This window comes from Phodopus roborovskii, unplaced genomic scaffold (genome assembly GCF_943737965.1).
Source record: "Phodopus roborovskii unplaced genomic scaffold, PHOROB, whole genome shotgun sequence".
Classification (NCBI taxonomy): Eukaryota; Metazoa; Chordata; class Mammalia; order Rodentia; family Cricetidae; genus Phodopus; species Phodopus roborovskii.
The window spans coordinates 396,129-408,132 of NW_026126539.1; the positions used below are offsets into that span (position 1 = coordinate 396,129).

The window sequence follows — 12,004 nt, forward strand, 5'->3', positions numbered from 1 at the left end:
ACCGTTGGAATGCTCTGTTTGATCTTGCTTGCTCGCTCTCCTTCATTGCTTCTTCTTCTTCTATTTTGAGGACAGGGTTTCATTATGTAGCCCTGGCTGGCCTGGTACTTGCTTTGTAGAACAGGCTGGCCTCCAATTCTGCCTCTGGCATTTTGGGATTAAAGGGGCGTGTCACCACACCCATCTCAGTTTTTCTTTCTTAGGAAAACTTCTTTCTTTGTACACAGGATCTCATGTATAACAAGGTTGGCCTCAAACTCCAGGGAGTAGGGAATGACACATACTGGGAAAGATTCTACCAATCCTGCTGCATGCTAAGCAGACAGATATGCCCAACTGCCACTGTGTTCAATAGCTCTCAAAAACAGTTTTTGATAAAACTTGTTTTTAAAAAAGTAAAATATATTTGTAATAAAAATTTCTCCAGGGATAACAGGAGCCACGTGTCACCTGCATCTCCGCAGCCACATTTTTGTCTGGCCTGCTAGTCGAGCAGGAGAACAAATCCTGAGTCGGGTTGTGCACAGCCACCTATGAGGGGCTGGCCTTAGAAAGGCTCCTTCAACTGCAGGAGCAGGCCGGCCACCATGACCTAGAACTCCACACCCACCCCTGCAGCGAAGCCCAAACGGGACAAGGCCTCCAAGAAGTTCACAGGACAATCCCAAGTATCCAGATATGATCGTGGCTGCCATCCAGGCAGAGAAAAACAGTACTGGGTCCTCGCACCAGTCCATCCAAAAGTATATCAAGAGCCACTACAAGGTGGGTGAGAACGCCGACTCCCAGATCAAGTTGTCCATCAAGCGCCTGGTGACCACCGGTGTACTCAAGCAAACCAGAGGGGTGAGTGCCTCGGGCTCTTACAGGCTGGCCAAGGGTGAAGAGCCCAAGAGGTTGGTGGCTTTCAAGAAGACCAAGAAGGAAGTCAAGAAAGTGGACACTCCAAAGAAGGCAGACAAACCCAAGAAGGCTGCCGCCAAAGCCCCAAGCAAGAAACCCAAAGGCACCCCTGTCAAGAAGGCCAAGAAGCTGGCTGCCACGCCCAAGAAAGCAAAAAAAAAAAAAAAAAAAAAAAAAAAAAAACCAAGATTGTCAAAGCCAAGCCGGTCAAGACAACCAAACCCAAGAAGGCCAAACCTGTGAAGCCCAAAGCCAAGTCCAGTGCCAGGAGGGCCAGCAAGAAGTGATAATTTCTGCTGTGACACTCTTCCTCCTGTTTTCTGTAAATACATTTCTCTCTTGATCTCATCTGCAACCCTTTGCCCTATTCTATTCTGACTTTACAGAAAGGATAGTTTGGATTCCTCTGACAGACATTGTGGAACGACTCTCTTTTCCTTAACCCATTGTGCAAAGACAGCCTCAGATATTATCTTTGTAATGATGAAGATGTACCTTTTTTCTTGATTTGATATTTAACCTTATGGGGTTGGGATATGTGTTTCATTGGGTGGTTTGTTTACTATGAAAGCAAATGGAACTGATAAAGTTCTGGCTAGATGAGGGGACCTAGGAACTGAAGTTTGCCTTTTTAAGGCTTTAAGTTGCTCATCTATCCCTTGTGAGAGCTTCAAAACTGTTGGTGCAGAGCAGAGGGTGACACCCCACCTAGCTGCCAGGGAGGGAGGAAAATCCCTGGGCTGCCCTCAGCAGTGGTGAGCAGTTGGGGACCTGGGGTTTCCTTTTCACTTATGCCCTAGTGTCTCCCCATTGTCTAGAAGGGGAAAGGGGTCCAAGTGACAGCTGGTTAGAAAAACCATTGCTTCTTACAATCAGGATCTAGCCATTGGGGAAAAGGGGGGGGTGCTTTTCAGCAGTCTCTTGTTAAATGGGAGTGGACTTAGTGGGAGGGTGGGGGAGTCAGCCAAGTGTGCCCATGGAAGCTTGTTTTTTTTTTTTTTTTTTTTCCCACACGATTGATGAGTTGTGTCCTAGGAGGTCTTGTTCCTTCCTTTTTCCTTCCTGTATAAGATGTGGCTTTGCTTGGTGTGGCTTCTCTTCAATCAACTGCCACATGAAACCCCTCCAATTGCTTTTACTTTTTGAATCTTTTCTAAGTAGCTGAGGAGGAGGAGTGGCAGGGAGTGGACAATAAGGTTGATTTGAATTTGCTAGGTATCTTTAGAGAGCCAGGGTTGTGTGCTTATGTGTTATGTATACATCCATATCTAAGACTAGTACTTAGTCTCACTTTGGGCGCTGGGAGAAAAAAAACCTGTACAGTTGTCTTTCTCTTATTTTAATAAAATAATAGGAAACTTTAGCCCTTTTCCCCCTTTTAAACAATTGTTATAATTGCCGGGAAAAAGTTGCTGTGGTTATAACTTTAAACTTTAAAATAATAAAACTGGAAAAAAAATTTCTGTGAGTTTAAATTTATATGCTATGCCTTGTTATAGGCTTGCTCTAAAAACATAAGTTTCTTAAATTTAGACAATGAGATATTGAGTAGTTATGAGAGGTGGAAAAAGATCATTGAGATCATTTCATTAGGATTTTATGATTGTTCTGACAATAAAATAGTAACTAATTAATATTTTAGGCAGGGTCTTACTCAATAGTCTAGGTGCCTGAAACTCTCTGCAGAGTACGGGCTTGATCAAATTTGCACCTCTCCTCTGGTTTCTCCCAAATGCTGGAGATTAAAGGCATGAGCTGTCACAGTCACCACTTATTTATTTAGAGGTACTCATTTTCCAAGTGTCTTTTCTTGATGACAAATACTCTCCAGAGAACAAAACAATATAAAAGCACAGGTGAAGTAAATCCTAAGACTTTTGATGCAGTATAATGAAACAGAAACCAATATAATTAATCTGTAAATAATATACATTCGTGCCATATAGGCTTATACAATCTCAGAGCACATAATACAACAATGACTTTGTAAATTAATAAATATTTAGGTAACATATTTAGTATGTATATAGAAAGATTAGAATAAAATAATTTTTAAAAGCTCAGAGTTGTTGAAATATACATCGGTGGCGTGCTGATAAAGTGATTTGGAAAAATTAATCTTGCCTGTATTTCTCTAATGAAGTACATGTTTGAGATAATAGATTGATTGCCTTTAGGGAAGAAATCTTAAGGTTCTTAATCTTAAAAAAAAATTTTTTTTTATGCTTCCAGAATGGCAAAGCAAGTTTGCACGCAGGTGCAAAGGACCCCTTTAAAAGAAATTTCCCTTCCTACTTATGTTCTTTCCCTCCCCTCTTTCCCGCTGTCCCCCTGGGGCAGACAGGACTGTTCCTGACCTCTCTCTGGGTGTCTCTTTACCACTTTTCTCTCTTTTCCCTTTGACTTTCTAATAAAACTTCTCACTAAGCTCTGTCTGCCTGGTATGTTTGTCCCTCCACCTCCGTCACCCTTGCCTGCCATGGGATTCGCCAAGGTTCTCCTCACGCTTTATCATAACAGATATGATTATGACTGGCTATAATTTAGACCCACAGGTTAATGTCACAAGTCATTGTCCCAGGAGAAGGGTAAATGGAGGTGGGGCCAAGTAGGAATGCCTTTAGGTCAGGGGAACATGTTCTAAAAGAGATTATGAAACACCTTGGTCCCTTTCATTTGCTCTCAAAAGGTGAGAGATTGTGTTCTGCCCTGTAGCATTCCATCATATGACACTTTGCCACAGCCCCAGAATCAACAGATTGGACAGATCATGAGTGTTGTTTTTACTCTTTTGGGGGGGGGGTCCTGCCTCCAAGCTGTTAAATAATCACATTTGGAGACTTATTATTACTTAAAAAATGTCCAGCCTTAGCTTGGCTTCTTTCTAGCCAACTTTTTAAAACTAATTATCCCATCTATCTTTTGCCTCTGGGCCTTTACCTTTATATATATATATACCTGTTTATACATCTTACTCAGTAGCTTGCTGTGTAGCTGGGTGGCTGGTCATTGATGTACTACTCTCCTCCTCCTTTTCTTATTCCTTGATCTCTTCCAAGATTTCTCCTATTTATTCTCTCTGCCTGCTAGCCCTGCCTATCCTTTCTCCTGCCTAGCTATTAACCTTCAGCTCTTTATTAGACCATTCAGGTGTTTTAGACAGGCAAAGTAACAAAAGTTTCACAGAGTTAAACAAATGGAACAGGAAAGAATACAACACATCTTTGCATCATTAATCAAATGTTTCACAGCATAAACAAATGTAGCACATCTTCAACTAATATTATGCAACAGGTGAGTACAAATAAAGCACATCCCAGTTATTTGTTGGGGGAAAAGAAACCCAACAAGAAGCTTTTCCCAGAGATGTTTGAGTTAAAGATTACTTCAAATGCCACTTCAATATACAGAATATTTAAGAATGATCTTCATACCCTGGAAAGGGAAAGAAACACTTCTGATATATTCAAGAAACACAAACAGGACTACTCACAAAATTACTCATATTTTTATAACAACAAATGAAATAACAAGAGGCCAGGGCTACACATATTTCTAAATGTCCATGTTAGAAGCTAATTTGCCTCAAGACACAGGAAAAAAATCCTAGGCCACTGAAGGGCTAAAGCAGCAACTGAAAGATACTTGTTTGGCTAGACACATGTAGGTAAATATGTATTCAAATACAACTTAGAATTTTGGTGCATATTTTTTTCCTATTTCTACAACATCTCTTGTAATAAAAAGCAGTATGTATGCAGAAACCCATGCACAAGAAAAGCATATTCTTTTCCTAAATAAGAAAAATATTAGCAAACTAGGTCAAGATTTGGTTTAGAAAAACTAGACTATGTTGTTCAATTACCACAGTGTATGATCTGTAAGTAGTGCACAGAATGCACTTTATGTATGAGCTATAGCAAGTCACTCCCAAAAAATAATAAGCAGGAAAGCTTATGTAAGCCTATGATTAGAAGAGAGTGGGAAATTCGTCTCAACACTAGGGCAAGTTTTGCAGTTCCAGGCTGCAGAACTGTTCTGGCCATGTTAGAGCAGGAATTCACTAATTACCTTCACTTTGTGCCTCTCTTTTCCTGTAGGCTTTGTTTAACAGCTGGATCTCTTCCTGGTAGCCTTCCCTGTCCTGATGCTGCCGCTTACTGTTCTGTCTGTGTGCCTCTACAGTGTCTGGAATGGAGATGTTGATGTCACCATCAGGATCACTTGTGGGTAAGAACAGGGAGTATGAGGCAGTTTCTCCTAAATCGCAGGAAACGAATCTGTTTTCCTTCCGCGAGTAGCGCAAAGAAGGAGACCTGACTTTCGTAGAAGACTGGCTGATGTTGCTGATGATGGACACAGTGTCCAATGCCTCATCGTTGTCACAGATTTCAAGAACCTCCAAGTGTATTTTCACACTGGTGTCCGCAAACGTGGAGGGAGACTCCTCTGAGTTCGGTTCATGGCCAACACTTTTCGATCGATAGACTTCTATTTTCTTAGAGGCCGGGGTTATCTTTTGCCCTTCTGCACTGACCTCATAAGTAGAAAGAGAGAGGGTTTTCCCAGTAGGTGCTTGGAGAGACACGGTTCCCTGGAATGCACATAAAGGAATAGCCAGCCCACTGGAACGCTGGGGACAGAAACAAAATGGTTATATTATTGAAATCAACATATAGAAATTCATTTTATGCAACAGAATGTTAAGTTTTCTACTTCTGATTTCCCTGGAAACTATTTACAGATTAATGAGATTTTGCTTCTGTCACTGAGTTTCTCTGAAATCAAATATACCTAAAAGAGTGCAGTCACTTAAGAGAAGGCAAAAGGTATTTCCAGAGTTGAAAGAGAAATGATTGCACTGATCGGAAGCAATAAGATGCAGGTTCCTTTCCAAGGGTAGGACTTGGGCATAAATTAAATGCATATTTGCAGTGTGGAATTTCTTTTATGTTTCTCCTACTTATTCAGTTAAATTTCAAAGCGTACATAGATCATCAAAAATGGAGATTGTGTTGTCAGCATGCAGTTTCTTCTCATTGGTGTATCTAACAGAGAAAATGGTTATTGCAAAGCTATGATGCAAATTAAACGCAGAGGATATTTCAGCTGTTAGTTCCTAAGAGGAACCAATTGTCACCAGTGAATTTGCTTCCCACTGAGAGACAGTCATTAAGATAAACACAATTATAGAGAACCCTATTGCTCTAGAAATATCTTCCCCAAAGTATAGACCTCTTTCTATGAAGCATCATTGAGAAACACTTAAATAAAAAAAGAAAACTGATCCTCAAACGGTCTATAATCTTTATTGCACTTTCATACTTTCAACTGACCCCTTTTCTGCTTCCATGTTAATGTTGGAAGGACATGGTAATATATAAATACTCAGAACTCTCCACAACAGATCACATCAACATTATCCAGGAGCTTGAAGGAGGTAGCAGATTTCTAAGCTCTACCCTGGAGTTAGCCAAGAAGAAAGTCACTTAGTAAGACTCATGCTGAATCCACTGTATGGTAAAGTTTGAAATGCATTGCTCTAATTAAAGCATGTTGTAGTCCATAAAAATAAGGGGAGGAACCAGGCGGTGGTGGTACATGCCTTTAATCCCAGTACTCAGGAAGCAGAGGCAGGAGGATCAATGTGAATTCAAGGCCAGCCTTGTCTTCAGAGTGAGTTCCAGTACAGCTAGGGCTGTTACACAGAGAAGCTCTGTCATGAAAAACAAACAAAAAAGCAAACAAAAAAGCAAATTAAAAACGGGAGGGGCAGCTGGGTGTTGGTGGCACAAGCCTTTAATCCCAGGACTCAGGAGGCAGAGACAGGCGGATCTCTGTGAGTTTGAGGTCAGCCTGGTCTACAGAGCTAGTTCCAGGACAGGCTCCAAAACAATACAGGGAAACTGATGGGAGATGTCATTCTGTAAATATATTTCTCTTATTGGTTAATGAATAGGAAAGCAAGATTAGCGGGATTAGGAGACAAGGAGGATTCGAGGAGAGGTAGGAAGAGATTCAACATGTAGAGACTTGAGAGAGCAGAACTCCGGACCCTCTCTCCTGAAATATAAGACTATGTGGAAATACTTAGATTGATAGAAATGGGTTAATATTTAAGACAGAGCTAGCCAATAAGAAATGCTAGTCACAGGCCAACAGCTTTATATCTAATACAGTGTGTCTGTGTGTCATTTGGGGCTGACGAAGCTCTGGGACAAGGCTGTCGGGAAAACTGGCCACAACAAGAAACCCTGTCTCGAAAAACAAAAAAAGAGGGGGGCCAACTTGACAGATAATTTCATACATGCACCTATGGAAAAAGACTGGAGTTACCTAGCTGTATTTCTAGGTTTGCTTCTGTGTGCTTTATCAGTTCAAGATGGCCAGACTTCTTAGTTTTCCTGAGCCCATCTCAGTTTTAGCATTGAAAAAGTTTCACATCCCAGAACATTTCTAATTTCCAGGAAAACTGTAATGGAGGGATGAACCCAGGGCTGTATTCCCACTCTTGGAGAACAATGTGGATTCTCTTCTATTTAGACAAAAAATTGTAACCAAATATTTCAAATAGCTCAGCATTTTTCAGTGTTTTTAAAAAATATTAATTTTTTAATCTTATGAGTACTTGCTTACGTGTGTGTATGTACATCATAAGAATGTCTGGTGCCTAAAGAAGCCAGAAGAGGGTATCAAATATTCTAGAACTAGGATTACACCTAGTGTAAGCTTTGTGGATGCTAGGAACTGTATACTAGTCCTCTGCAAGAACAGCAAGTATTCTAAACTGATGAGCTATTTCTCTAGCCCATAGTTAGAGACTTTTTAATGAGAATAAATTATAAACTTCATGGGAGTAGGTTTTTTTAGTTGCCTTTAAATATTAATATGTTTTGTTTTTTAAACATTAATAATTTTGTTATTTAACAATTTCATACATAGGTACAATAAATATTGTTACTGTCTCCTCTCTCTTTGTTCCCTCCCACTGTTGTTAATCTCCTTTATTCCTCACAAGTCTCTTTCCCATATTTATGGCTTTGTTTTGTGTCCTTTAGTGTTGAAGGTCATCTGTGAGACCATGAGTATGGAACTATCCGTCCAGTAGATTAACAATTAGATACATTCCTCTCCCACATCTGTTAGTCACCAGTAGTTCAATAAGTAGATAGAGCCCAAAGCCCTTGACATTGGAGTTGTTTTATGCTCCACTTTTCCTTAAATTTAAGGACCATGAAAAATAAAGCCTAAGATATGTGAGACATTCCTGCATAAATTATTCTTGATGGAGGAATATTGACTTCTGTTTCTACATAAAAGTACCTGGGATGCTAACTTCAGGGGTCTGCATTCTAGTGGGCCTAGAATCTTGAAAAGTTGCACTGTAAAATTCAATTTAGCTATTTATGGAGGCAAATAATATCCTCAATTTTACATGATGTCCATAGCCTGTGTTTCTGTGACTGGTCATAGGAACTATGCATGTTGAAATCTGAGAGTCATGTTGAACCACACACCTTTCACTGTTTCTGAGATGGCTGGCTCTGTCTTTCCTTGGATACTGCAGCAAGAGAGCTGGCCCTACCCCCCATGGGAGAGTTGCCTCCCACACTTGGGAGAGATGGCCAGATTCCATACCAGGGGCATGGTAGAGCTGGCTCCTATGACATAGGCCTAGAAGAACTGACTCCAAACCACACCTGAGGGGGGCATTTCCAATGGCTGGGACCAACCAGCTCAGCTACCACTCTGACTCACATCCTAGGCCTAGGGTTGATCCACCCTAACATCTACCACATCTATGACCTGCTGGAGTTCATGAAGATACTGGTCTTGAGGAATTATAACTACAATATCTCCATGACTCAGGGCAAAGCAGGGTATCCAAGAGAAGTTTCAGTGTGGGTCCAGTAATAATGGTGTGCTAGAGGACTTGATCAACACAAATGACTCATTGCAATGAACATTTTGTGGGTGGGGCTGATTGGACACAAGGGTGTACTGTGTGACACACTGTAGCTCCCAATGCCAATAGGATAAATAAGAGGTGTTGGAAAGATGGAGGAGAGAGGTGGGTTTTGTTTTGTTTTTAATTGAATTTGGGGGGGGAGAGGTTTTCTTTGGGGAGATGCTGTGGGGTGAGAGAAGGATATGAAGGGACTGAGAGGTGAGCAGGATTGGGGTACAAGATGTGAAAGTCCCAAAGAATCAATAAACAATTATGTTTAAAAATAATAAGTAAATAAAAGACATGGCTCCCTGTCTTTTTTTTTGTATTCTAAAAAGTAGCTCATCTGAAAGCTGAATTCCTTTAAATTATGATTTATTATAAGAAAAATGCCCTACCCTATTTCTTCAATAAATCACTTCTAAGGTATTTTATTTGACATCTTACATTTTACCACCAAAATGCTGTGTATTATACTAATTTAAAACAACAAAAATCATGAGAAAACTGAGTTATCAAACAGATCAAATTGATATAAGCATGCTTATATAAAGAGACATTTAATTGTATTTCCACATGCAACAATGCTACCACTGATAGTAGTTCATATGAAGCAGATGAGGGTTCAATGGATCAACACATAAAGGCATTAACCTTGCAAGTCAAGTGACCTGTGTTTGCTCCCTGGAACTCACATAGTGGATGGAGAAAACATACCCCTCCTGTAAGTCATTTTATAATCTCTGTACACAAGCCATGCCGTAAGCACATGACACCAAACCTCCAAAATCAATCATAAAAGTTAAAGAGGTTAAGAACACTTGCTGCTCTCAAAGAGGATCCAGGTTTAGCTCCTAGCACATGGAGGCTCAAAACTGCATGTAATTGCAGTTCCATGGACCTCTGTGGGCACCAGGGATACATGTGGTATGATGCATACATGCATGGAAGCAGTCATACATACAAAATAAAGATAAATCTTCAAAAATATTTAAAGTGAATGAGGTTGGGAGCCTTTCTTCACCGCTCTGTCAGGAAGACATACTGCAGATGTCTTTAGCTTCCCTGCATGAACCTTACCACCATATGAATGGTCGTTATTGAGTTAGCGGAGGACCGCTCAATTCAAACTGACATTTGAGAATTACATATTACTAGAGTGTGGCTGAATATGAAGACTGATTTTTTTTTCTGAAATAGCACACAAAGTACTGGGTTATTAAAACAATTTTTCAAACATTTCTATTTTAATAGATAGTCTACAATTGAGAGCTACAAGAGCAAAAACAGAGATAAAAAAAAAATCAGCCTGACTAATGTGCAAAGAACCTGAACAGGGTTTCTTTCTTCCTTCCTTCCTTTCTTCCTTTCTTCCTTTCTTCCTTCCTTCTTTCCTTCCTTCCTTCCTTCCTTCCTTCCTTTCTTTCTTTCTCTTTTTTTTTAAAGATGCACATGTGTCCAGAAATGCACATGGCAAGATGCTCAGCATCACTCATACAGCAGCACAAGTCAAACGTCCAATGAGATTCCACTCCATTGGGGCACTACTGTGAAAATACATAGTAGAAGGGCAGGTTAGCTGGTCTCCAACAGTGAGTAAAGAAGCACTCACACTTTAAGAGCACACGAACTACAGATCCATTCAATCTTGTAAGCAAGAGTAGTACATATGATAGCCAATGTTGGACTCAGGGCTATCGTGGGAAGGGATACTTAGCCTAGGATCAAGCATGGCAAAGAGAGACCCGAAAACCTTCCTAAATCAGGACTACATCTTCAAAGATGGTGGAACTTTCTGGCATCCAATATATCCAGCTCTGCTCTGAAGGTCCTTGCTGGGTGGCCATGCAGAAAAAGAAATAAGAAGCATAAACACTGAATAGGAAGGAACAAGGATAAACAACTAACTGATGAATGCAAGTGTTTCCTATCTAGACATTCTAGAGAAAACAAATCTAAGAGAGAACTAATGACAGAATCTAGTAAGGTGGACGAATTCTAAGTAAAACTAAGAACATGGTAGCTTCTGCCAATCAAAATGTGTTTTGTAAAAGTTCCCATTCCAGAGTCTAGAGAAATGGCTCAGGCTCAGCAGTTAAGATCACTTGCTGCTCTTACAGAAGACCCAGGTTTGGTTCCCAACATCTGCATAGTGACTCAAAACTATCCATCCCTAACTCCAGTCCAAGGGAATATGATTTGATGCTATCTCCTGGGCCTTCACAGATGGGCACCAGACATGGACATAGAGCACAGACACATATCAGGCAAAACATTTGGACACATAAATCTTTAAAAATCATCTTTAAAGTAAAGAAGGTTTTATATCAAGCAAGAGTTCTATTGTAAAACCTGACAAGACAATGCTGCTATAATAAAAACAGCAAAGACAAACAGAAGACAAGAGAAGTAATATTTTATTTAAGGAAGATGCATTGAAAATCTGATCATTTTCTTATATTTATTATTTAATATATTTTTTAAATAAAATTCTCCTTTGTAACAAGAAAATTTTATAAGCTTGTGAATAAGCAAAAAAAAAATATGGAAACATACTAGTGTAGTAAAATTCTAAACATTAAAGCTAGAGTAATTCATTCCAGATGTTAATGGACAGTTGAAAACCAGGTACTGTATATGATTAAGGTGTCATTTCAAAATAAGTAGGGTAGCTGAGGCTGATGACACAGACCTGTAATCTCAGCACTCAGAAGGTAGAGGAATAAAGATCGTGACCATGAGGTCAGTGTGGTTTACAAAGCAAGACCCTGGCTCAAAACAGCTACAGATTAACAAGAGCAATAACAAAATATGGGGTAACTGCATCTTAAAAGCAAAGTAGTATTATTGTTCAGTATATATTTTTGCCTTTTGATTGTGCTGTGTAAGAGGTGTCAGTTATAAGTGCATGGGGCAATCTTCCCAGCATTTTCTTTGCTAAAACTAAAATGTATGGACTTAATTAGACATCAACTTTATTGCACGATCAGAATAATCCATTTAAATAACATGAGGCTACTCATTTCATAATCTATGCTTTCCATTTTAAAGTCAACGACTTAGCATTTGCCTGGGAATAATGATAGCCCATTATTTCAGTATACTCAGAAGTGTAGGTGGTTGGGAGATTTCTTTCTTTCTTTCTTTCTTTCT

At 39.8% G+C, this 12,004-nt stretch overlaps 1 protein-coding gene and 1 pseudogene across 1 annotated transcript in view; one reads left to right on the forward strand and one right to left on the reverse strand.

The window, feature by feature from the left end:
- The first annotated feature begins 587 nt into the window (after positions 1 to 587).
- Positions 588 to 1,190, forward strand: LOC127232564 (histone H1.0-like; annotated as a pseudogene).
- Positions 1,191 to 4,907: 3,717 nt separating this feature from the next.
- Gpr149 (G protein-coupled receptor 149) overlaps positions 4,908 to 12,004 on the reverse strand; it is a 72,517-nt gene continuing 65,420 nt past the window's right edge. The window contains exon 4 of the mRNA XM_051198664.1: positions 4,908 to 5,536. Coding sequence (XP_051054621.1) covers positions 4,967 to 5,536 — 570 coding nt within the window. The 3' untranslated portion in view covers positions 4,908 to 4,966. The remainder of the gene's footprint in view (positions 5,537 to 12,004) is intronic.